This window comes from Ptychodera flava, chromosome 2 (assembly GCF_041260155.1).
Source record: "Ptychodera flava strain L36383 chromosome 2, AS_Pfla_20210202, whole genome shotgun sequence".
Classification (NCBI taxonomy): domain Eukaryota; kingdom Metazoa; phylum Hemichordata; class Enteropneusta; family Ptychoderidae; genus Ptychodera; species Ptychodera flava.
The window spans coordinates 29,096,904-29,123,680 of record NC_091929.1 but is presented as its reverse complement, the minus strand read 5'-3'; the positions used below and the strand labels follow the sequence as shown (position 1 = coordinate 29,123,680).

The 26,777-nt window shown below is 35.5% G+C and overlaps 2 protein-coding genes across 2 annotated transcripts in view; both read left to right on the top strand.

The window, feature by feature from the left end:
* The first annotated feature begins 5,154 nt into the window (after window positions 1-5,154).
* LOC139118598 (cytochrome P450 4F4-like) overlaps window positions 5,155-26,777 on the top strand; it is an 84,107-nt gene continuing 62,484 nt past the window's right edge. Inside the window, 1 exon segment of the mRNA XM_070682005.1 lies at window positions 5,155-5,256. The gene's annotated coding sequence lies outside the window, so the exon portion shown is untranslated.
* On the top strand, window positions 5,809-14,801 carry LOC139123563 (cytochrome P450 4F2-like). Its single transcript, XM_070689736.1, has 9 exons — window positions 5,809-5,839; window positions 7,538-7,710; window positions 8,514-8,635; window positions 9,042-9,303; window positions 9,914-10,066; window positions 10,380-10,393; window positions 11,133-11,266; window positions 12,629-12,776; window positions 14,528-14,801. The coding sequence occupies exons 1-9, from the start codon at window positions 5,809-5,811 to the stop codon at window positions 14,709-14,711; spliced, it is 1,221 nt and encodes a 406-aa protein (XP_070545837.1). The 3' UTR covers window positions 14,712-14,801.

Genomic DNA, 26,777 nt, shown 5'->3' with positions numbered 1-26,777 from the left:
ATTTTGATAAGATTATTTTAGCTTAGACTAATCGCAGTCCCTCTACCTGGTTAATTTTAATGGACCGCAGACTGACCATTTGACGACGCCTTTAAAACGTGTTAATGTGACCGATTTGAAACGATGAAAATTGACAATCAGTGACAAAAATGATCGAACTGCTAAGTGATGGAAAATACGTTTTGTTTGCATTCATTCAAGGTATCACCTACGTCCAGCATGACTTCAACCTTGTGCCTTTGCAATCATCTGACGGCGTTCACGACCGGATGAATCCACAGTACTAACAACAGGTGAGAGAGAGAGAGAGAGAGAGAGAGAGAGAGAGAGAGAGAGAGAGAGAGAGAGAGAGAGAGAGAGAGAGACTCTCAGAGAACATGACGTGCAAAACAGACTGTACAAGGACACAGACTGTCATATAGATACGCATATTTATCGCTTGCGTCGATATAAAGACTGAAAATGAAAAGAAAACGATACATATTTGTATGAGGAAGGAATCAAACGAAACTGGCTTATAATGCATAACGTTGACAGTATATGAAACTAAACTTATATAGGTTACAACTTGAAATGAAAAAAGTCTGTAGCAAATGTTTTTCCTAATTTATATTCACAGCTCGAACTTACAAATTCTAAGTACTACATCCGTGAACTGACCTGTTTCTGTTGAAGTATCGGCCTTGGAACTCGCCACCGAATTCGCGTTAGTGACACGGAATACCAAATGACCGCGAAGTAGGATAGTCGCTGATACAGTTAAACATTCAATATTTGCAGTGTGAATATAAAGCATTTTGTGGTCATGTGAGAAAAAGATCCTCACACACCAAGGACCTGCGGCTCTTGTGAGACAAAATATCCCCCAACTTGTGTGAGAAATCTGATACCAGGTCCTTTAGGCTATGAGATTCTATTATTATTATCATTATTATTATTATTATTATTAATTATTATTATACTTTATTTAAATTCAATATACTCTTGAGCTAAAGGCTCTTCTCACATCATGTCGAGATGCAAGAAAAATACAATATTCTATTAGTCTCACTCGCCACAAACACATGTATTATTAAATACACTAACATTTCGATAAATCACATCAATTACTCACCACTGTACTCAAGCAAAATAATCTAATCATCGAAGACAATATTCACTTATGTATTTCGTTATGTGATGGTTGCCTTGTATACCTATGTAAGACGGATTTTATATGCACATGCTTATACGTAAAATGTATTTTTATGTATCTGTGTAACACTTTTTCAGACCAATTAAATCGTATGACTTTGCCCGTCGCTTTTCACCGAGTACGATGACACTCAGTTGCAATCTCATTGACTCCCACAATGCACTGGAATACATTAGAATTCCGATTTGAGTGCATAATTTATTGAGCACTATATCAAAGAAAAAGTCATTTTCAGCCGTGTTTTATAAAATAAGCCAACGTTTGCATCATAGCTCAGATTAATTTACAGTTAATGAGTTTGTCTGTGATTTTACTATTTTTTCTTGCGTAGAATATGACCGTGTAAATTTAAAAAAAAAACAGGTTCCTGACACTGTAAGAGCTGATCATGAGGCACTGATGATGTTACATTTGCCATCACATCAGTTGATGTAGTTCCATTAACTCCTCAAGTTTTATCTTCAAAGTATGAAGTTTCAAGGGTTTTATCTCTGTTTTATTTTGTTTGTTTTTTTTCGGAGTGAATAACAATTATTTTCAGACTTCTTTACAGTGAATTTTAAAATGGCTTGGAATTACAAGGCTGGCGATAGAACATAACCCAAATTACATCCATTGCAAACGTTCTCCTTTGATATATTTTGCAACAATTTAACCCAATACGACTTCCACTTTCTCACTCACGGAACACATTGAGTGTAGGAGACACCAATCGTTGTATTACCCGTACACACTCTACCGAGAAAAAGCTATCGTTAGCGTTCCGTGCAGTTTCATCGACGGGAAATGTGATAAAGGCAATGCAAGAAGGTTCAAACAGTCAGTGTACGGGTGAGTTTTTTAATTGAAGCACGGCAATACTGACGATTTTGGATGTGGCACAGTGAACGTCGTATTGGGTTAAATTGTTGCAAACTTTGTCGAAAGGGAACGTATGTAGTGAAAACAGGTAGCGTCATTTTCTATCGCAAGAAACGTCTTTTTTATCACCCAAGCACGTTGTAAATTGCAAGCTATTTTGAAATTGAGTGTAAGATAGAACTCTCCTCCGGGACAGATCGGACTCTCAAATTTCTACAATTTTTCTGATCCACCACTAGTGGGGGCTCATTTTGAAGCTCTTGGAGAGCGGAAAAGTTTCAGCGTGTTTTTATTATTTCCAAGAATCATTGTTTTTTACCTCCGAAGAGTTGATACTGCGATGGCAGCCATTTTGAATTTCAAATATCGCAAAATGTTGTTTAAATTATTTCACTAGTTCCAATCTTTCCACAGTTACCCCATTTTTATTGTTGATTCGATAATAGAAAAGTTGAATGTTTCATTTACGAAATTTTAAGCAAACGTTTAAATCTTTCACATTTGATCGCACACTACTCTAGATGTGTTATAGAAGTGAATCTGTTGTATTCAGCATTTCATTGAATTTTATCGACATCATCAGTATCATATATTCAAGAAGAAAGTATTTAAGACATCCTCATTTACGCAGTCTTGTTTTATGTACTGTGCAGAATAGTTCATGGACGGAGATTAAGTGATGGAATGATAGAATACACAAAACTCTGTAAACGCTTTGCTGGCGTTGATGAGAAATAATTATACCATCTAGTTTACTTGCAGTCGTGGACTGTCGTTTCGTGGATGTTCTTGTCGAAATTGATGTTTACATTATACTCTGATGTAACATTATACACCATGGCAAAGACAGTGATAGAAAAAAAAACAGACAAGAAACGAAGTGTTGTTGATTGTTTTGGGTATTTGAAGAAACTAAATCCTTCTGGATCACCGACCTACCCTTTTTACCTTAAGGTATCTGCCGCCTGTTGGCGCTCATTTTGAAGCTTGTGGAGTAGGTAGCATTTCCATTGGATTAGTTTAAAGAAATCGAGAATTTCATTTATAGGTCGACGGCCGCGGTCATTTTGAATTTAAAATATCGAAATATTGGGCATCTTTTTCTCCAGTGACAATTTTGCTTGAAGACACCAAATGTTTATTCTTAATTTTAAAAGAGAATGGTTGAAAGTTTGCTTGAGAGAGGTCTGAGAAAAAGTACGTATATATCTCTCATTTGCGAGGCGCAAACTACCCTAAGCTATGTTAACGGAAACAAACATATTTTTGAGCTTATCATGTTTTCCGTTAACAAACCGTGGCCGAAGTGAAGATCAATCGACACAACTCGAACGTTCAGACACGGAGTGAAAGCTGATGGTTTTCCATGACTGGAGTTGGTTGGGGAACTAAAGTTACATAAACTCAAGGCTATCCCTAAGGATGCCCTAGCTGACTACAGAGTTTAACGATTTGCTTTCACTTTATGCTTGTCTCACTTTTGCCTGAGTCTCTGACGTCATGTTCAAGGTTTGCATATCGCGATGAAAAAAAAACTACTCTATCAATCAGTCGAACTCTCTTTTCATTTCTTCGTTATTTTTATCACAGTGTTTTCGTAGAATCCTGCCTGAAAGTTACTATATTTGTCCTCACTTTATCACTAACTCTGGCCGTTCCTTTTTTACTCGTATTGATCACAATTGAGTGTTTTTTTCATATCCATGTTAATCATAATTAAGTGCAATACTTCTGGTCCTTAACGTTTTGTTCATTTAAAGGGACAAAGTCGGCCATTTCGCATGAATTTCGTTTGATACATACACTATCTATATTATATAGTTCGACATGTCGAAAGGTTCTAAATGAATGGGTGACCATGCATATATTCGACCCCGGTTTTAGACACAATAAATTAAACCATCGCGAGGAAGAATAAATTGTCATTACCATTAATTCAGCTGTTCACCGCTGTGATCATTCGCGTGTGAAAATAAAACAAACACAGTGACACGTCATGCACATAATTATATATATAATTATATTATATTCTCCAGATCGAGAACGCAGTATTCGGGATTCCCCTACTATCGATGCCGTTAGCTGAAGTTACATTTTGACCGTCAACTTTAATTTGCATGCAGAACTTGACAACCAATCCTGTTCTTCGGTATACCGTTCTTTGCTGCGAGAGAGCAAATTTTAAAAAATTAACAAATTAAGTGCATTACTTCTAGTCCTTAACGTTTTTATAAGAGGGATGAACAAATGAATCTTCCGAGATGATAAAATCAATTGGGTAACTACATGTTCTTCTACTAATTCCTTCTAGGATTTCAGCTTTGAGGCACCGCTTTCTATCACTGAACAAGAGATTCCATCTGATAAGTCAATATGTTTAATGAATGCGCCTTTCTCGTGACAAAACTGCTTTATCAACGGGAAACCTCGCCTCCCAAAATCAGAGACATTTCTACCTTCAAAAAAGAAACACACGTTAAGTCTCTGGACTCCATGCCGATATTGCACTGTCTCTCACCCAAGTGTTATGCTACACCACATATAGCCACCGTCTGTTATTAGTTTTGTAATAAAGCAGTCTTTTGTTGCGTTAGTCGACTTCGTCTCCCGAGTGTTTTCTTTGACCTTGTCGCATTGCACACACAATTTCATGATGTTTTTGAACTTTCTTTATTCTGTATTATAAATATTTGTAATTCCTTGTATTTCAAACTTTTTCGCTTTCATTTTTCTCCCATTTATTCCGAAATTCGTTATCCGTTGTCTGATATCTAGTTTTACCATTCAAGTTTATATATAGCAATAGTGAATAAACGACATGGTCTGAAAACTGAAAACTATCATTGCCACTATATTATAAACTACAGCTGCGCACTTGATCTGTACTTGTGTGGCTCGCGCACCGTATTGAGGGCGCAGTCTGTGGCTACAGTGTCAGCTGATCATACAACCTCTTTGCACTCTACTCTCGCCATCTTTGGTTAATTGAGCTTGTCTTTTGATTGGCCATATCGGATTTGTTTGTGCCTGGCAGATGTCTGGACGCTGCAGTGTTTGCCACACTTTTGGTCGTCCCAGTTTCGGTCTTTAAACTTTTCTCAACGCTGCGTTACCTGGTCTCAAAGCGAAGGCTTTACCAAGCATGTCTCGCCGATTTCCCCGGAGCTCCTAAGCACTGGTTGCTCGGACATCTCGACAGGGTGAGTGTTCAGGTCATTGATTCACGTTGGATTAGCTGTTCGTACTCCGTGGCAAAGCGAATTGGTGGTATTCATCGAATGCATTAGTGAAAAACTCTATGTTTGCTATAATCACAGTCTCTCTATCATTGAAGGGCCGTTCTTGTGAAATTGCAGAATCACCGACGTGTTATTTTCCAATGGTCATGTAAAGTCAAGTGAGGTGACTATGCTATAGAATAGTCTCAGGGTCATAAAACAACTGTTAGTGGTTCAGGGTACAAGATCGTTCTGCAAATCTGAAGGGGTGTCCGAAGGTCATCGGTTACTGCATGGGCGGTGGAGGGCGCAAATCCATTTAAACAATACACTTAATTGAAGTTCTACTGAATGGTGCTTTATTCCCTGAAATGACAGATTCGCCATATCATCGTCATATTTTTGTCTTTCCGTGTGCAGGTGTCACCATATGAGGAGGGCATATTTAGGGTTGTCGAGTGGGCTAATGAATACAAGTATGGATTTCCACTGTGGATCGGACCATTCAATGCGGCTTACGCATGTACCCATCCAATGACAGTTAAGGCAATCCTATCAAGTGCTGGTATGTACATAGCTTTAATATTCACTCTCCTGTGATATTTCCATACCTTTTCATTTATCTTGGCCGCTTGCTTAGTTATTACAAAGGTTAAACAAAGTGTTGTATAGTGTTGACTAGCAATTTTGTATTCTGGTGCTTCAATATAACTGTAACGCTGAACAATTGTGACACGATTCATCTCTTTGTTGGTAAAAGCTTAAGATTTTTCTCAGAGGCAAGATATCATGATATATTTTTAAAAGATTCATTGGCCCTTCTACGCCAAAGGCATACTATTGGCCAAAATCACCACACTAGGGGTCACGTATGTCAGTCTCCCCACCCGTCCCTCCCTCTGTAGCCTAAATTGCTGGAGCGATATGATAACTCAAACTTTACTACTGTGACACCAAATATGACCAGTTAGAAATGTTTGGATGATTATCTCAGAGTGAGTAGAATTGTAAAGATGTGGCAAGCATAATTAAGCAAACTTTTTTATAAGTTTCAAAATGTCCGTTTTTGACTATATTACGTAACTGTTTGATATGTGTATGTAGGGATGTGTCTTTGATGAGCTAATTTGTTCAAATTTACGTAACAATTGCATATTTTAGTTTCGATATCTTTATTTTCGTTTTTGGCCAGAGGTCTGACCGGCGTCCAATGTCATAACACAATATCTGTGTAATATGTATGTGTATGTGTTTTTTTGTGTGTTCATCTGTCTGTCTCACTGTCATGCAATTTAGTACATAGCATAATGGTTCTACTCCGGAATAAAAAGGACGCGATGCGTTCTACAGACTCAGTACGCCTAAATAATCACGTGATGCCGGTACAAACAAACCCACATGTGTACTAACGCGTATGGAAATACACGTTCGTCTGTGCGCGTTTGCGCACATGGCTTTGTTGTACCGTGGTCGAATCGAATTCCGGGTTTGGCCTATTAACTGTAACTTGCATCATGGATGAATTTGGCACTGGACTACATTTCAAAAATTACTGTATCAAATTTTGATATTACTTTGCAGGCATCCAAACTATTAAAGGGGCTAACTATTGTAAACGTTTCATGGATGTCGCAAACAAAGTTTAAGCTCCTTCGCATATTCGACAAATTTTTGTATATGATATGTATGGCATGCAATGACATACAATGCACTGATTCAGAATCTCATCAAACCTCTAGTAGGATATAATACTTAGGTCCAGATATGCTAAAAGTTTGATGAGTGTGATATGCTGATTATATGCCCATTTGCATACAATACATGTATCAATACTGAATGAGTTGATTTGAACTGAACCTCTGATATTCTTAGGCTATGCGGGAGAATAATTTACTAACAAAATCAAAATAAAGTACAGTGAATATAAACATACAGCGTGTCATTGTTTTCTGACACGTCATTACAGTAAAAGCCAGGGATTGTTTGGAATTTTATATCAACAGTAAGCAAAGTAACTTTGATTTCTTTAAAGTCAATACATGTTGTTGCATTGACTCTAAGTAGAAGATACCGAGGGCTTTTAAATAAAATAAGTGTGACAAGTGCAAAATAAGTGCAAAAAGACAAAGTGTGCCATTCGTAACTGATGACACACGTGTTGTAGAGTACGACTTGCCAACTTGCAAATTATACTGACAACTGTTTATGGTCTGACTCTATCATGATAATATTGTGACAGTTTAATGCCAATTGTTTTGCTCAGAACCAAAGGATGAATGGACATACGGCTTTATAAAACCTTGGCTGGGAGATGGTTTGCTCCTGAGTAGAGGACCGAAGTGGGTGCGAAATAGAAAGCTTTTGACTCCAGGGTTCCATTTTGAGATACTGAAACAGTATGCAAAAGTATTCAAAGAATGTGCTGAGGAATTAGTTGTAAGTTTTCTTTTTTTGGATCTGACATGATGTGACGAGACATTTCACAATAGTCTCAGTTCTGTGTTCAAATCTTTACACCCTTAACCCTTTGAGTACCAAAGTCAATTTTGTCTCTCTTTTATAAAGTATAACCAAGTCATTGTTTTCAGACTTTTCCAACAATTTTGATCTAAAACCTGTAGCAGTGACAAGTGATTTCCATTATTGTCGTAGACCATTGGTAACTGATGGCATCCATGAAATCTTTAGAGCGCCACTATTTCCAATGGTCCCACTCCAGAATGAATACGATGATCAGTGTTCTACAGACTCAGTATACGTCAGCAATCACGCGATGGCTGTACAAAGAAACCTATTACAATGTACAAATGGAAAAACACAAATCTCTATGCGTTTTCTTCTTCTCTATTTTTCTTTTATGTATTCTCTTCGTGTTCTATTATGTTTTTGTGTGAGAATTAATCTGTGCGGGAAATTAAAAATGTAAATTCATCGTTGTGGCAACATTTTGAGATTTTGATCTGGGTGTTGGGTTCTTTTTGTGGATGAGACGAATCATAGTGGTGCCAGACCACAGCACAATCAATCAGTGTATACAATAATTGTACACAGACAGTTTTGCTATTGTTTCAAGATACTACACCATAAGCAATAGGTGAGCTACCATGAAGTGTTTTTAAGGTTTTTCTCAACATCACCGTGTCCACCGTAACTATTTCATACTGTCAGTCTTTTTATCATGTGAGTTCATTGATAGACTTATGGACAACATACTCTCTTTCCTCTGGACGACTTTTCAGGAGAAATGGTCTAGGCAGTGCAATGAAGGATCACTGGAAATGTTTCATCATGTCAGCTTGATGACCCTAGATAGCTTAATGAAGTGTACATTCAGTCTGGATGTCGGATGCCAGACTGTCAAGTGAGTTGATCTCGATGTATTTGTATCATAATTCGTTAGTCAAGGTAAAGCAGATTGTAACGTAGTGATCCCGTATTGTAAAGACAATTTATCTGTTCATCAATTAAACCACCAATGCATTTTTACTAGCAGGGTTTGTTTCAGTGAGGTGAATCAATCAATTTTGTTGTAACACCAATTTAGTTAACTGTTTTTTTTGTGTAATGATGCACACCATGGTCATGAGAAGCAATGGTATGTTTGGAGAGTGACGACATCGTAGTACCAGTAAGTGTACCTGGATTGCATAGTCCTCCAAAGTGTGTATTGCTACTTTCCTACATCTTACTTTGATATCACAACTAGTGGCGGTGAAACAAGCTCCGATCGACATAGGCATTTTCGATTCAACATCTTCCTCATTTAGGAATTCCCATCCGTATATCAACGCTGTTTATTATAGCGTCTTTCTGACAATCCAGCGGTTTACCAAGCCACTCCACCACAGTGACCTGATCTACAAGTATACTTCAAGTGGGAGAAACTACTTCAGAGCACTCCATATTCTCCATAGCCAGTCAAGTGCTGTGATTGAAAGTAGGAGGAAAGCTTTGGAGATCGAAAAGGCAGGAGGACTGATCCAAAAGCGAAAATATATTGATTTCTTGGATATACTTCTGTCAGCAAAGGTGAATTTAAACAATTCTTCAATTTATTTACTTTATTCATTTCTTTATTTATTTATTTATTTGTGGAGGAACAGGCTTTCGCCCAATTACAGCCCCTGCCCCCCCTAAAAGAATAGATTTAATAAAAATGACAAAAAGCAATAAATATAACATTAAAACAAGTAATACAAACTCATACATAAATACAGCAAATAAAATCAAAATGAAATAATATACATTTAAAAAGATGAATAAAAGTTTCTATGAAAGAATTGCAAAACACCATTGTAAGAACAGTTATTAATGTGAAAATCTTTTCAAATAAAAGCTAGTTAAGAAATTCAATTGTACGCTTTAAAAGGAAAAGGGGTGAAGCTTCATTTTAGATTGATTAGGCTTCATGATTGATTACCCTTGTGTTAATATTTTTTAGATTTTAACCAAGATACCCTGCAAATTTTGTTCAAGTGATTTAGTTTCAGGAGGAGGCGAACGCCTTGGTAAATAGTGTAACAATTCAAACTCTGCCCATGGTTTCAGTTATTACATGTGATAGGTTAACGAATTACAAGCTTTTCAAACCGGTGAGCTTCATTTGTCATGAGAGATGTCTACTTATTGTTTCTGTTAGGATGAGGATGGCGATGGTTTGACTGATCAAGAAATCCGTGATGAGGTGGATACGTTTATGTTTGAAGGACACGACACTACAGCCAGTGCAATATCATGGTGCCTGTACAATCTAGCGAAAAACTCAGAACACCAAAAGAAATGCCAGGAAGAGGTGATAAGTTCTTTGAGAAAAAAGGAAACACAGATATCGAATGGTAAACGACTTAACCCTTTGAGTGTCAAAGTCTATTTTTGTCTCCCTTATAAAATAAACCCCAGTCAATTTTCTCAAATTTTTGCCAAAATTTTGAGAAAACAATGTAGCCAATAAAATGTGAGGTCCAGTCGGTCCAAAATTGCCAAAAATTACAGAAAAATTCATGAAAATCGGTAAAATTTTGCACTCAAATTTTGGCGGGAGAAAATTACAGCGCTCAAAGGGTTAAATGTGTGTTTTATGACCATGTTTTGTGTCTATGAATCAGATTCCGATATTCCAGTCAGCTTGCCGGCTTAACATGATTTTTTAGTGTACAACAAGGATGTCCTTAAGAAGTTGATAACTGTCTCATAACATTCATGGTGGTTATGATAGCCGCTGGTGAAACATTATCAAACTCTCGGGAGGGCAGGTACTCCTGGCAAGGCCAATTATAGATGAAAGATAAGAACCAAACGTAGAATTCTGCCGCCTCAGAGACAAACACATGAATCGTAATCTGCAGCATGAGCTCTTATATTAGGTCATACATGATTAATGATTAATGTTTGTCATTATTAATCATGATAAATGTTTGTCATTGTTTTGCTTGATGTTCATTTCCTGAAATTTGTGTATCTTCAAAAAAACTGTTATGGAACACGAGATGCATCGACATAATCAGATCACAACGAGGAAGATAGATCAGGCACAGTCTTGTATGGGATTAGAAGTGGCAGTAAGACTCAGACCAGTCTGCATTCCAATACTTATATTGAACTTGCCTCATATTTCAGTTAATACTGCAATGTTCTTTTTCAAAATATTCCATGTTTAATTTTTCATTTTAAATAGCTTTTCAGGGCCGCCATTGCATATTTTCATAATAATCACATCGTTGACTGCCCTGTCATCATTTTCATTCAACATGTCTAACAAATAATTGTATCTCAGAACTGTCATATTATATTTACAAAACCATGTGCACTCTTCTTCCTGATGGTGCGATTTCACAACTAATATTCTAATTATTCCCCAGGGATGATCTGAACAGCATTCCATATTTAACTCTTTGTATCAAGGAAAGCCTTCGGATTTCTCCACCGGTGCCAGTGATTTCAAGAAAAATCACCAAACGTATTGACCTGCCCGATGGAAGAACATTCTTACCAGGTATTTTTGAAATCTCGATTCTCAAAAATGTCACTCTTATACCATCCTTCCCGATCAAAGCCTTGTTCCATCATTTAAGATAGCTATCAGTGACTTTAGGAAGTACCTTTGCAGCAGTGTTAATAATTAATACACTCGCAAGGCGAAAGACATAGATGTTCTTCCTGGTTTCTCTATGTGAGTTTGGAAAATGATTTATATGGCGTCCAATGTTGTCATATTCGTTAGTTAAATGAGCTATGCAGTTATAACGTATTATTGTTACCGAAGCTCTGGACCATCGAACCGACCACGTACCGTATATGTTGAAACTTGATGATGTTGCAAATGTAGCGGCGCAGTCTTTATCCTTAGATGTGAAGCCATGCTTATCCATAGGGGGAACAGCTCGTGTAAAGTTGATATTGCAACATGGATATTTGCCCTCAACCTTTGCTCTCTTCTCAAAGTAACATGACTTCGAATTCCTGTTTTACTCGCCACTCTTAGCGCACTTAATAATTCAACAACTCTTTTATTTATTTATTTATTTATTTATTTATTTATTTATTTATTTATTTATTTATTTATTTATTTATTTATTCATTTTGACATCCAACAGGCATAGCCAAATAACTGGATGCAAACAGAGAAAAATTAAAACATGAAAAAGACAAATTACAACATGCAGAAACTAACTAAAAAGGCACTAAACAAGTAACAACAGAGACTGACAAACATCAAAAACTCTCGGTAGTAAAATGACTATCAGCAAGAGATAATATAACAGATGACACTTGGGTTTTAAAAGCACTAAAATTGGTAAACAAATCAATATCAAAACGATAGACACTATATAAGAGTGACATTGCCCGAGACGAAAAACAATATTTAGACAGGTTAACGCGGTGATTTGGTATCCGTAAAAGGTCAGAAGACCTGAGACGCCTTGGGGCACAAAGAAATTGAAGGAGTTATTAATATCTGGACAATCGGTAATGAAATTGACACACTTGTGAATAAAACAAAGATCTAAAACTTGACGACGAATAAAAAGAGGCGAAAGTTTAAAATAAGAACATAATGTAAATTAATTATCAGCATTGTCTCCATACCCTCCTTAAAGCAAAGAAATTTAATAAATTTCTTCTGAACTCGTTCAATTCTATCAATGTACGACTTCTGGTGTGGAGACCACACTGTCGAACAATACTCAAGGATACTCCTAACAAGTGTAATGTAAATACTTTTGATGGCAGTGGTATTAGTGATGTGAAGTCGCAGCAAGTCCGTTTAATAAAACCGACCAATTGATGTGCTCTTTTGAACTAAATTACTCACTAAATTCAATATATTAAGTAAATTTGTTGAACATTTTAACAGGTATGACTGTCAGTGCCAATATATATGCGCTTCATCACAACAAACATGTGTGGGATGATCCGGAGACATTTGATCCATCGAGATTCTTAGCAGAAAATGTTCAACAGAGATCACCGTATGCCTTTGTACCCTTCTCTGCTGGACCAAGGTACGCTGTTTAATGATAGTACTTGTAATTGACATCACACAATTTAAGGTAGCGTTGCACATGTACACCGCTTATTTGGCTCAAAATCACTTTTGTATAAAGATTCATTCAATTTTGATTAATTTGATAATCAAAGATTAAAGTATTGGTTGGGTTCACCTTTTAGCATGACAAGCAGCCATAGTAGGTTGGGTGAGAAAGAAGTGTAAATTTATGCACTTTAGGAAAATCACCCAATGTCCTGACATCTTCTTTGCCCCTTTTACAACATTTCAAGAAAATTGTGCGCTTTGGCTTGGTAACATTTGTGAAATTTTCACAGTATGTTCTTTAAATTGCACATAACAAAAGGATAACAGTTTTTTGGTAATAAAGTTGTTACAATTTGAATAAGAGTCATTTGAATTGCTCATCATGATTTTAATCACCTGTTTTGAATGTCAAGCTTTCAACCCTTGCCTTTTAAGAATGGGAATTAAGGTCTTTCAGCTGGGCTTTGAACAATTGCATGTTTATCACACGTTTTCTTCTATAGTACACACAGACTGTACACACACAATGTTTTGATAAGCCAGACATCAAAGTGCTGATTCATTTAATCATTGGTTAGAAAAACATGAAAGTCTCTCTGGTCTTAGGAAAGACAGCGCTCAATTACCTTTCTGTTTACTTGAAAGTGGCCATCAACTGGTACCATGAGTTTTGGCAATAGTAATCCGTCTTTGCTAAGACCAGAGTACCTTGGTATGTCTTTCTTACAAATAAGGGATATATATTTCCTAAGACCAGAGAGACTTTTGTGCTTTTTTCTAACCGATGATTAGGCTATTTTAATGTCTGGCTTATCTACTTACATTCTGAGTGTACTTTCGAAGAAAACGTTATGAACATGCAATTGCTCACAGCCAAGCTGGAAGACCTGTAGATAATATAAAAAAAGTTGTCATTCTTTCTGCTAGTTTCAAATGAGATATGAAATGTTATAAAGTAGTATCAAGATCTAGATAAATTAATCTGTCTATCAAGTTTTAGACAAATTAATTTGTATCATTAATACCAAAATTGAGGTTTTCTATCCAAAATATGTACCTTTTGTAAACTACTGCTACCATATTAAACTTAAGATACTCTGCTTTTGGAAAATATATTAGTATCAGGGAGTTTCATGTCATCTTTAATAAGAAATATTTCTCTGCAAATAAACATCTAGATTAAATGCAATGTTATATCTTTGCAAAGTGCAACGGTGTAAATGGTTTAAAATACACCGTTGTTCTTGAAAGATCCAGATTTTTGGGAGCACCATGTTTCACTGATGCTGCATTCATGTGCCATTCAGTTTCAATAATGAACATCCATAGGGGTATTTATAAACTCTCCATGCCTGTAATACTTAATGCTTTATGAAGAGTTTATTTCTAATCTAAACATGCTAAGTTGACTCGGTCGTTTGAGTCATAGCGTATGGTAGTAATGTTCTATATAACTGGTATACGCTTTTTAACACCTACAAAATTAAATGTAGTACAGTGTTTTAGTATGTATGATATGTTTGAAAGTATAATCATGGGGGAAATGTTAAAAATCAAGTGAGCGCACCGTTAACAGTGTTAGACCAATAACCGTGCTCATGTACAATTTTAGAATAATTTGCATTATTCTGTCCATGATTCTAAGAGAACGTGCAGTTGCTCACATGACCCAATACATCCTTCATATCAAACACACATTTTTGATTTTCTTTCCTGCAGGAATTGCATCGGCCAAAACTTTGCCATGAGTGAGATGAAGATTACCCTCATGTTGGTTATGCATCATTTCGAATTCTCCATCGATGAAAGCAAGCCTCCAAATCCAATGTTTGCACTAATTTACAGAACAGAAGGTGGCTTATATCTGCATGTCAAGAAACGCCAACCAGCGACATTGTTTTGATCAGCAGTGTGTTGTCTGCGTCCTGGGAATTAGTTACATGTGAAATGAAGCGAAGATACTTAGGAACCAAGATATAGTAGAATGCGCTTCGGGGGGAGATATTCAGATTATAGACTTTTTATCAATACTTCTCTGGTTCTACATCTGTAGGGGTTCATTTTAAGCTCTTTGAATAAGAAAGATGTATACTCTCTTAGTTTTCCGAAAATTCTCCATAGAGTTAACACAGGGATGATGACAATTTTGAATTACAAATATCTGTAAATATCACATAGTTTGTTTCTTTAGTACCAAACTTTGTGCGGTGACCCATGATTTACATTCTATATTTGGTGAGAGTATGGTTGAAAGTATCATTGAGGAATGTTTGAGCCAAAGTGTAAGTCTTTCACAGTCGAGGTACGCACTTCCGCAAAGCGGCAGTCTTCATACATGATACCCATTAGTGCTAATTTACATTGACAAATTACGTTTTACAATGTTAGTTGTTTTTTCACTTCGAAATTTTTATCTAGTTAATCTATTTGCTTTCATTTTGGAAATCTCAGTTACAATCATATATTTAAATTTTCAAAATGAAACAAATGGTGACTTTAGGCTACACAGACAATGTACGGCAACAATACCATAGAAACAACATTTCTGGTCACAAGACAATGACATGATGTCAGGTATTTCAAAAAGATTGAGTAAATTCTATCCGATCAAATTACACACGATTGACAGTCAATGTCCGTTGACTTCAGGTCTGATACCATTAGTATTCATTTAGGCAGAGACTATTCATGAGTATATGAGTCACAATCGATGGAGAGTATTCGTGTGTACCTCTGCCTCATTATGTCACTTCCATTCCAACAGAAACAATGACTACATTGCAATGCCGTTAGCCTACACTTTTTACTTCAATTGCCAACAAGTGTGTTCTCATGGCGTGTTTTGTTATTTTATATCATCTTGTTTTTCGACGTCTATGCCACAATAATTTGACGTTCCTACTTTAAGCTAAAAAAAGTTACAAGACTGAGTGTGTTCAAGTTAAAAATACACACTGAACTGACTTCAACCAATCATACCCATTGTTATGAGGAATCGACAGACAGAGAGACAGACAGACAGACACACACACACAGATAGACAGAGGGGGAAACTGATGCTAGATAATAAACAAATATTTCATTCATAACGTCTTATAAGACAAGCACACATGCGTCTTAAAATTATTTGCATATCGGTGTGTACGCTACCGTTTATGCTAACTCTATGATACGTCGGGGATAAATATTTAGACATACGCCCTCAACGGTGTAATGTCATTGCCGATTAGGGGTTTTACATAATTTACAAATAACTTCGTAAGCAAGATTGTTGATTGTTTCCAATACTTTCACTTCAACGTGTTATATGCTGCAATACTCAGTTATTGGTAAATGTGTATGACTCTTTAAACAAGCCTGTACGCGAAACTGATTTGCATTTTTCATACAAGGGATCAGATGATAGCTGAATTACACGAAAAGCACACGAAAGGATGGTTGTTTGCGTAGTTTTGAAGTTTGTCGTACATTTTTTATGCAATTATGGGATAATATATACCAGGAGGCGCAGCACCTCAAAAATTGGAAAATTGAGAATACAAGTTCGTAAAAGTAATTTAGCATGATGTCAGAGAATGTACAATTATATGAATAAAATCAAATTAAAGGTATAGCATTGTGTCTCTATAACACGTGTTTTCGTGCTAACTTATAGAGTAATTATGAGACAAAGACCTAGCAAAATTGTATGTTAATAAATTGTAGCTTTTGATGCACTAGTACGGAAACTATGCAATTCTTGAAGCATGAAATTGCAACAAACAAATTGACTTCTTTGAGAGATCTTTACTTGGTTGCGAGATAAATCTTACAACATCTATTGTTTGCAAGAAACTCACTCCACTGTATGTAATGAAAGTTACTGGAAAGCTTAATTGGGTGCGGATATTTTTTTCAGTCATGGTACTAGTAATCGGAGAGGGATTGCAGTTCTTTTGAAAAATAATTTTTCGTATACAGTAGCCAAGACAAGTGTAGATTCTGAGGGTAGGTGGATTAAGATGGATATTACTGTTGATACTCATCGGTTCATTCTTGTTTGTTTATATGCCCAAATGATGATAATCCCCTTTTCTTTGAGAACATCAATTCACAAATTGTCGATTTCTGTGGTGATGTGTCTGATATCATCATTTGCGGGGACTTTAACACCGTTCAAGATGATTTGGTTGACAGAGTAGGTAGTGGAAAGAATGTTTATCATCGGAATGCATTCGAGAGCATTAAACATTTAATGCATTCGTGGGACTTGCATGACATCTGGCGATTACGTAACCCTTCTGTAAGGCGATACACGTGGAGGAGAGGCAATTCGGCCAGTAGGATTGATTATTTTTAGTGCCATTTTCTTTTGTCTCAAAAATAACAGGTGTTACCATCGGCGAAAGATATCGCTCAGATCATCACCTTATTGGTATTGGTTTGGAAACTAATGTTTTCACACGTGGAAAGGGGTATTGGCATTTCAATAATTCTCTCCTCAAAGACCAAAATTTCATTATCCATTCACAACGTTTTATTTCCAATTTCTTTGTTGCTAATAATGGCTCTGCAAACCCTCACAGTGTCTGGGATGCCTTTAAATGTGCTTTTAGAGGTCACTGTATTAAGTTTAGTTCATTTAAGCAACGCAAAAGAACAGAAAAGGAGAATTGTCTTATTAGAGAAATTAATGAATTACATGCCATCATTGATTCTGGGTCTAGTCATTGTCAAGGTGACCTTTCTCTCCGTTTGTCATTGAAACAGGAAGAACTTGAGTCTCTGTATGCAGAGAGAACAGGTGGTCTCATTATTCGTGCTAAAGCTAGGTGGATGGCTGATGGCGAACGTCCGACGAAATATTTTCTTAATCTTGTTCACAGGAATTATTCGAGGAAAAATGTCATGACTTTAGTACAATCCGACGGTACCATTCTATCAGACCCATTACAGATTTTGAGTGAAGAAGTTTTGTTTTACAGGAAACTTTATTCATTCGATCATCCCCCGATTTTACTTAGCAATGAAAATTGCCATACTTTCTTTCCTGATAATTTTGCTTGTCGTCTAGGTAGATCTGAACGGGAAACCTGTGAAGGTTTAATTACGATCAATGAGTTGTGGCAAGCTATCAGATCCTTCCCAACTGGAAAATCTCCTGGCTTGGACGGTATTCCGGTTGAAGTTTATAAAACTTTTTCAAAGAATTATGTACACCCATGCTTCAATGTTTTAATTATTCATATAATCTTGGGTTTTTATCATCCTCACAAAGAGAAGGGCTATTATCACTTCTTTTGAAACAGGATGCACAAGGTAATGATAAGGATCCAGTGTTTCTTAAAAATTGGCGACCTTTAACTTTGCTTTGTTGTGATACTCGCATTTTGGCCAAGTGTCTTTCATTGCGAGTAAAACGGGTTATCACAAATATTATAAATGAGGACCAAACAGGTTTTATTCATGGTAGATTTATAGCAGATAATATTAGGAGGATTCTTGAAATTATAGAATTGTATGAGAAGAATAATGAGCCTGGATTGGTCTTTATTGCCGATTTTGAAAAGGCCTTCGATAAAGTGAGATGGGATTTTATTTTTAAGTGCTTGGATTTTTTCAATTTTGGTCCATCATTTATGTCATGGGTGAAAGTTATGTATAACAACATTTCTAGTCGTATTATTAATTATGGTCATATTTCTGATAATTTTAGTCTCTCTCGGGGCGTTCGACAAGGTGTCCGCTGTCACCTTACTTATTTGTAATTGCTGTAGAGATTCTAGCGATTCGAGTAAGAAGTTGTAAAGAACTAAAAGGTCTTAAAACAGGTCCCTTCGAAAATAAGATTTCACAATACGCCGACGATACTAACTTCCCTACTGAACCAGACCTGGTCTTTTTATGCATTACTTGATATCTTGAATGTGTTTTCCATAATATCAGGGTTACAACCTAATTATGATAAATGCAAGGTGCTACGTATTGGGTCACTTAAAAACACAGATTTTCATATCAATACCAAATGTCCCCTAATTTGGACGGATGGCGATGTTAATGTTCTTGGTATCCAGATTCCAAGAGATTTATCATATCTGTTGATGCTAATTTTTATCCACGTTTTGAAAAGGCGAGGAAGTTACTGCAGCCATGGCAGGGTAGGGGGCTCACTCTTTACGGGAAAGTAACAGTTATTAAATCTTTGGTTAATTCACAGTTTACCTTATGTCTCTCCCTTCACCCAATAGCGACTTCTTCAAGAAGTACAATACTTTAATTTTTAATTTTTTGTGGGGAGGTAAACGAGACAAGATTAAGAGATGTACTATACAAAACTCCTATGAAAATGGGGGTCTTAAGTTAACAAATTTGAGTGTTTTTAACCTCACACTTAAGACTGCCTGGTTTATTAGACTCTTGTGTAATGATAGTTTATTTGCAGTAAGTGGTATAAATATTTGCTTTCCAGTTTTGGTGGTCCTTCTTTTTATTATGTTAATTTAGACAATACTGATTTTGATCTTTAAAGCCCATTAGTTCTGTTTTCTTACGAGAAATTTTTTCAGCGTGGCTGCAGTATAACTTCACCACTGTTGTTGACAAGGTAGATGTTTGCCAACAACTGATCTGTTATAATTCTAAAATACGTATTACAGACAAGCCAATAATGAGGAAACGCTTTTTTGAGAATGGTATAATTTTTATTAACGATCTTCTTGACGATAATTGTAAGTTTTTTAGTTATGAAAATGTCATCACAATGTATGGTAATATCTGTACTCGCTTTCAGTACAATCAATTATTGTCTGCAATACCAACAGATTGGAGAATATTTTACAGAGTTCACATTCATCAAAATTACAGGTCTGTAGGCCTAATTTTCGCAATCCTAAATGTTTGTCTGGTTTAAAAATTAACAGAGAGATTTACACTTTCTTTGTAAATATAGAAACACCTGAGGACCTTCCTCCACACATAGTTTGTTACTGGTACGATTTATTTGATGAGATAATATTTCTGAAAAAGTTGTTAGTGCTTCCATTCCAATTAACTAGTGATATTAAGCTATGGAATTTTCAATATAAGTTGATAATGAAGATTCTTCCCTCAAATCGATTACTTTATAAATGGCGACTAATTAATTCACCGATATGTAATTTTTGCAATGAGGTTGAAGAGGATTATTATCATTTATTTTGGGATTGTATTTATGTAAATCGTTTTTGGATTTCAGTAAAGGAGTGGTTTCAAATGGTTACACTAAATACCATAACGCTTAATGCAATCTACTGTATACTTGGCGACTCGTGTTCGAGTTCTAGTTTACTTATAAATCTCATCTTCCTTATGGGACGCTTTTATATTTTTAGATGTAAAAATGCTAATTCACTGCCAAATGTTCTTCAGTTTAAATTGTACGTGAATTCTGTTTACAAAACAGAAAAGTATGTAGCAATGTCAAAAGATAGGCAAAGGATACATGTTGAAAAGTGGGGAGATTTTGTGAACTTTTTGATGGTTAGCTTTTCTTCTTTCTGTGTTGTCTTTCTTTTTCCTCAGGTCTTTTCTGTTGTCTTTATGTTTGTTTTTCAATAAAAAAACAAAACAAAAAAAAAACAAAATTGACTTCGTTTTATTTCGTAGATTAGAAGCCGTCGCCGCTAACAAGAATTTATATTGAAATGTTAAATTGCATCAGAAATGTATAAATAATGTAAAATTGTATCTTTTGAAAATGAGATATCATGCGTTCCGCAGGTACTTCACTGTAGAGACACAACTCGTCATCGCTATCTTGAATGATCGCCAAAGAAGTATGAGGAATGGTACAAAAGGAATGGCAGAAGTTGTTTACTTACATAAGATAACATCAAGGTTTGATTGGCAAAATATTGTACACCGGGATTAAAATCAATCGTAAATTGGATGAGATGAATTTTATTATTTTGATTAGGCCTACAAAATTGTATATGCACGAGTTTCATTGTATAGAATTCCATGTCTCTATTGCGATACTTGGTACATTATGTGCTAGAAGTTTGGATTATTCATTGAAATTAGTTGCCACGCCTTTATGTGTATATGTTGCTGGAACAACTTGTAAAATATATAGACTTTCCATGGGAGATCATAAATAGTGTCACACATGAGGAAAATATTGAAATATTACAAGAAAAAGAAATCTAGGTCTAATAGTTTTTGGCTTTATGATGTCCTGGCTATATGATGTCCTGCTAATGTTTTGATATAAGCTGAGCACAGAAAGCGTTAAATGGATGCATTTATGTAAGGTTGATAGTCGTAAAAGGGATTTCAGTTCAGTTAGCTCCGTGGAAAAAGCCTAAAAAATGATTGTAAATATTCCATAATCTGTCGTAAAAACTTGAAAAAATTAATCAACTTTGAGCGTTTCCTGACATACAGTAATTTAAGCTTAAGTTTTATACCGAGTTCATGAAGTAATGAATCCAAAATTCAATATCACAGCTATGAAAGCTCAATCATTTGTTGTTGCGAACAACATTCTCATTTACATCAAAGGTGTCGTTCACGTCGTTCAATACTTAACATTGAAACATCTAGTTTAAAGGCAAATGAGCTGCAACTTTTGGCATTATTTTCATGATTTTATATTTAGATTAAAATTAGTTCATAAATATGTTCTTATGTTTACTCAAGTATAATTATCCACTGAGTGGGACTGCATTGGGAGGTTTCAGTAAGACAAATTAATAATAAACGGGCGCCGCACCCAAATATGGTCGCCTCCATACAACTACATGATAAACAGCGTAAATGTTGCATGTACACATTTGAATCTTTACAAATACAACATGATGTAACCTACTGAAAGGACGGGAAAGGTATTCTCTCAACTTTGACATTTTTTTTTTCGTTTTTCACATAACATGGCAAGATTTTATAAGTGGCCGGAAATTTAAAATGAATAAAAATCTCTTCAAGTTCTTGACTATTCTGTTACAAGCAAACGTTTTTGAGGCATAGTTAATGTCTATATCGTTCAATTTGCAGATTGCAATGAATTATTAGAGGAAATTTGAGGTACCTGGAGATTTGACAAATTTCGCAGAGTCGCAGCTCGTTGGCCTTTAAGTTCCCCTTACTGTTAAGGCTCCTCTCTAATTTTATAATTAGGAGCTTCCCGATTGTATTCGACTTTTTCCCACCATATAAACTTGCGAAAGCTCTTTTGGCAAGTACATGTTGAAAAAACAGAAGTTTGTTTGGCCTTTCCAGGATAACGATATTTTTATGGTTTTTCGAGATCAAACAGTTCCCAGATCGCAACTCTATTTTTGGCAATGTGAGGATTTTCTCAAGTCTGCGAATGTTCTAAGCATGTTATCTTACATACTGTTAACAGCTTGTACTTTTCTTTCTAATTATTTCAAAACAAACCTTGTATTTTTAAACTTTGTCATAATCAATACCATAAGGAAGTTAATTCATGAGCATGAAAATGAAAATTGATAACTCTGAAAAGAGATAAATCCGGAATTAGTAAAATGAGGTTTCGTAAAATTCGTGGGATCTGATGTTTGAGCTCCTTAATAGCTCCTCCGTGATTTAGCGCAAAAAAGATGTCGATAAGTTCCTGTGCGAAAGTAGTCACAATTTTTAAATGGTAAAAAGGCCTTGCTACTCTGCAATTGCAATGATTGAGAGTTGAAAATTGTTATTGTGCAAACAAAACAATAAATGTCTGACATTCCGGTTTAGAATGTTTACACACAAAGACGATTAATAACAATCATGATTGCCTTACATAATCTAAAATTCATCTGTGAAAAGTCTCATTACATTGTCACTGTATATGACAAACACAATACAGCACTGCACGGCACAGCACAGTATATGAACACAGTATCGATACACATAACACAGTCAACGTCGATAACAAAGATATATGGACCTCTGGTAAAACACTCATGAAGTGATGTCAGGTGTTCTGAGAGGGGTAAACGTATCCTGCCCTACAAGTGACATCTGCCATATACCACTGTGTAATGTCAAAATATGAAGGTGGGTGCAATCTCTAGGCCAATGTCACTGATGCCATCAGTGATCATACATGTATCTTAGAGCCCATGATACCTAACAAAACGTTTGATGTCGATACTAACCGTTGTTTGTTGTATCTTTGACTTATGAGTTTGCAAGACAGATGGTAATGCTCCCTGCAAAATCATCAAATGAGCTAAATACTTTTGAAAACGTATGAGCTGAGATAGGTTTAATCCATAGGCTACTGAGTGTGGAATGTTGAGGTGTAGGAAATTTTGATAGTAAAGTTGAAACCTCTCTTGTTTTATATCTAGCGACCAGTAATGTCTGAATTAAAGTTCCGAGACAAGAAATGGACCTCTTTATTCCAACAATTCTCTGGTGTTTAATAAGCTAGGTACCCCCCGTACATTATACATTTTCTAAAAGCCTAGATATAGGGGAACATTTTGGTAATCACAGTGTCACTTTTATTTACATAACTATCACGTGACAGGTAATTTGCATAACCTTTCAAAAATCAGTTTTCCCTATGTTTTGTCTCAATACTTCAAAATATCTGACTCAAACTTACTGGAATGCAAGCTGTAAAATGCTCTTTAAAAGTGTGTCTCGGATTTTTTATGTCTTGCTTAGTTTTTATTTGAGCACAACTAGGATTAAATTCACCGCTCTGGAAGTTTTTAGGCATAAAAATTGTTTAAGAAGGTTTAAAAAATTCTGAGACACACTTTTGAATATCCTTATGAACGCTTGCACTCACACAAATTTCAGCCAAATATCTCATAGCATTGAAACAGAATATAGGGAAAACTGATTTTTGAAAGGTTATGCAAATTACCTGTCACGTGACAGTTATGTAAAAAATAGTCACACTATGGTAACCAAAATGTTTCCCTATATCCAAGCTTTTCGAAAATATATAATTTAAGGGGGTTCTGAGCTTATTAACCACTAGAAAATTGTTGGCTTAAAAAGATCAATTTCTTGTCTTGGAACCTTATGAAAAATATCGAAATACAAAACAGAAGAAGCTGATGCAATACTTTCTTTAATCTCATATTCTGGAGGATAAATCATAGGGAGATAGTCATTTAATCTTGATTAGACAGAAATGACATATCTGAATGTAAAATTGAATTCTTCAGCTAAAGAGATCTTCTCCAGTTGCTTGATAAATCCTGCCTCTTTTGAAGACACAAACAAATCAGCTAGTAAGAGAGCACAATTAATACACGTAGGCATTCCTGTGATCTGTTGGACGATATGTCCTCCTAATCCAAAACAAAACACGGTGTCTATAAGGTATTACACATACTAACCATGTTTTTCTCTGTAAAGAATACCCTAGAATTAGTGTTATCCTTGAAAAAATATGCAAAATTTTAACCCAATACTACGAAATTGTAACGGTGTGAACGATTTCTGTAGGAAAACTCCTAATAGTTGCTGTATTCAACGTTGTTTAAATTTATCATGTGGTATTATGGTACACAATGTAGACGAATCAAATGTTTTGAATTATTACACCTTTACAAATCTGATTTTATCTTATCAAAGAATTATTTGGAATTTATTAATATAAACATTTGATTTACACCACCACAAGAGAAGTAAACATCATAAAATACTTGAAGTTCCTGTTTGATGGTGCCAAGAACAGAGAATGGGCTGTAAATAACAATCAAAATGAACGTTGACTTTCAGGAATGCATTCATTAAATTTGGGTACAAAAGGAAGCCGTCTTGTTCCTTTTATCTCAGAAATCCCACGGTAATATTATCACTTATAATGTAGCGTTATCATATTCAACCTGACGAGTTTTTATGGAACGCCAAAGTTTTAAACGCACCTTAACTACTTAAACCCTCTTTTCGTAAATGTGAAATTATGCTTGAAACGTGTCTGATTCAATGCGTCACTTAGTCAGTCGGTATAAAGCACAAAAAGCTGAGAAATCAAATGGCATGACCAACATGTAATATACCGTTTATACGCTTTTGTCGAACACAATTTTGAATATGTGAAATTTCTATGCCAAATATCGATATGTCTACCATATTTGTCGAATTATATTTATGTAACCGTAGAAGTTATCTACAGTGTGTGTTACATGAAGTTTGAGAGACTATACCTTTTTCCTTGCTCGAGGATACGTGACTTCTTACAACAGTTTTGGTTGACCTAACTAACTTCAAAACCAAAATAGGACTCCTAAATTGGTAAAAAAACAACTGATATTCATCGATACTTAAGGAAAGTAACACTTACAATATATTGTTAATGTTATAGGTTATAGCACACGCAGTTTGCGCTTGGATCAAAAGCCTTTCCTGTTGACCTTTGCATTTTTTAAATGTATGTGGTTCCCATTTAATAAATGTGTATAAGACCTACGTTTGCATGATAAAAAAAGGAAGCATTAGGTTAACATCAAATCAGATTTACTGGTTTAGCACCGACGCTGTTGCTGCAATATTGTAATATCTTGTCGGCTTGTGACAGCCTGAACCAAGGTCAACACTTGGACCATTGCCATATTTGATAGGAATAAGATCATCTATTGTAGAAGCCCATGAATAACTGCTTCATAAAGTCTAGAATATTGTGTAGGAAATATTGAAAATGTGTATTGACAGCTTCAAAGTGATAAGTATCAAAATAGAATAGCATTGTCCATAGTATTACTGTCAAGAACACAACTTAACAATTACTGCAGGGGAAATACGACAGTATGGCGACACGAGGCATGTTTTTTGTATTTAATAAGTTTTATTGTGTTTTCTAAAAAGTATAGAACACATTCTGGTAAAGAAATGTCTTTTGTCCACATAATACGTGGTCTCTTTTTAAAGTTCCATCGGCTGCATTTACATAGCGGTTACATAGCAAAAAGAACAGGTAGGGATCTCAGATTCAAGTGCACAACATGTAAAAAGTTGTAAGTTACAATATTCAAAAACTCTCCCATTTTCTGATGTGAATTCAGGCTTTTTTTCTTACCGCTATGAGAAATTCTTATTTTTGAATTTGTTGAAGATATTTTTTGTAAACCAACACATCTGTTTTTGTTTCCTACAACGCAATTAATAAATATGTCGTTTCGCCACAAGTATAGCAAAGTTTAACAATACTGAAAGTGTTCATCACCGAGAAGAATTTGTCTTACACATAGAATATTTGATAATCTTAATTTGCTTCCCCATAACATGTATAATCCATCCCAAATTCAAATACAGTTTCACAATCATGGAAAAGATAAATTAAAGTTTCATCAGTTTTCTCACTGAATGTACATTTCTCAGAATCAAATCTTGGTGGTGTCATTTTTGACAGGATAAAATTATTTGGTAGAATATTATGCAGCATTTTGAACTGAAAAGCTCTCATCTTATTATACATTGTTATTTTGTAAGGTAACTGGTCTAAAGTATCCCAATTATCAATAAACTCATTTAATATTACCATGAAAAACAATTCTGACCTTGTTGCAAGAGTTGATGCATTTTGAAATTGATATCAAAAATGGGTAAAAATTATATCATTGTAAACGGCACGTCTCCACATAAATACTCAAGTAAAAGACAATAGCAGGGAAAAAAATCTTTTTCAAATTTAACAAGAAGAAGATGTATCACGGCCTCACAAACGTGTACATCATTTTCTTTAAGTAAAGGTTCTATGTTTATTTTTCTGCCTCGATACAATCTTTATAGGCCTTTCTTATTCATGTACATCATACACGAGTAAAGATAGCGTGAACGTCTTGACTTAGATAGAAAAATAAATTTAAGTTCAGCTTTTGCGAAATCTCGGCTCCGTAATGAATACGATTGTCCTTGATTTCAGTCCTATTAAATATCCTGATATCACGTGTCGTAATTTAGTTTGGGCGGTTTCCCCCGTTACATCGCATACCTGTTAATGAGCCTAGCAACAGAGCGCTAAATAACCACAATCTGT

Excerpts from the sequence above, each read along its gene's own strand:
- LOC139123563 (XM_070689736.1), top strand. The coding sequence starts at position 5,809 with ATGACAGTTAAGGCAATCCTATCAAGTGCTG. Across the intron at positions 5,840-7,537 it reads GGCAATCCTATCAAGTGCTG|AACCAAAGGATGAATGGACA; the intron begins GTATGTACATAG and ends TGTTTTGCTCAG. Across the intron at positions 8,636-9,041 it reads GTCGGATGCCAGACTGTCAA|GAATTCCCATCCGTATATCA; the intron begins GTGAGTTGATCT and ends TTCCTCATTTAG.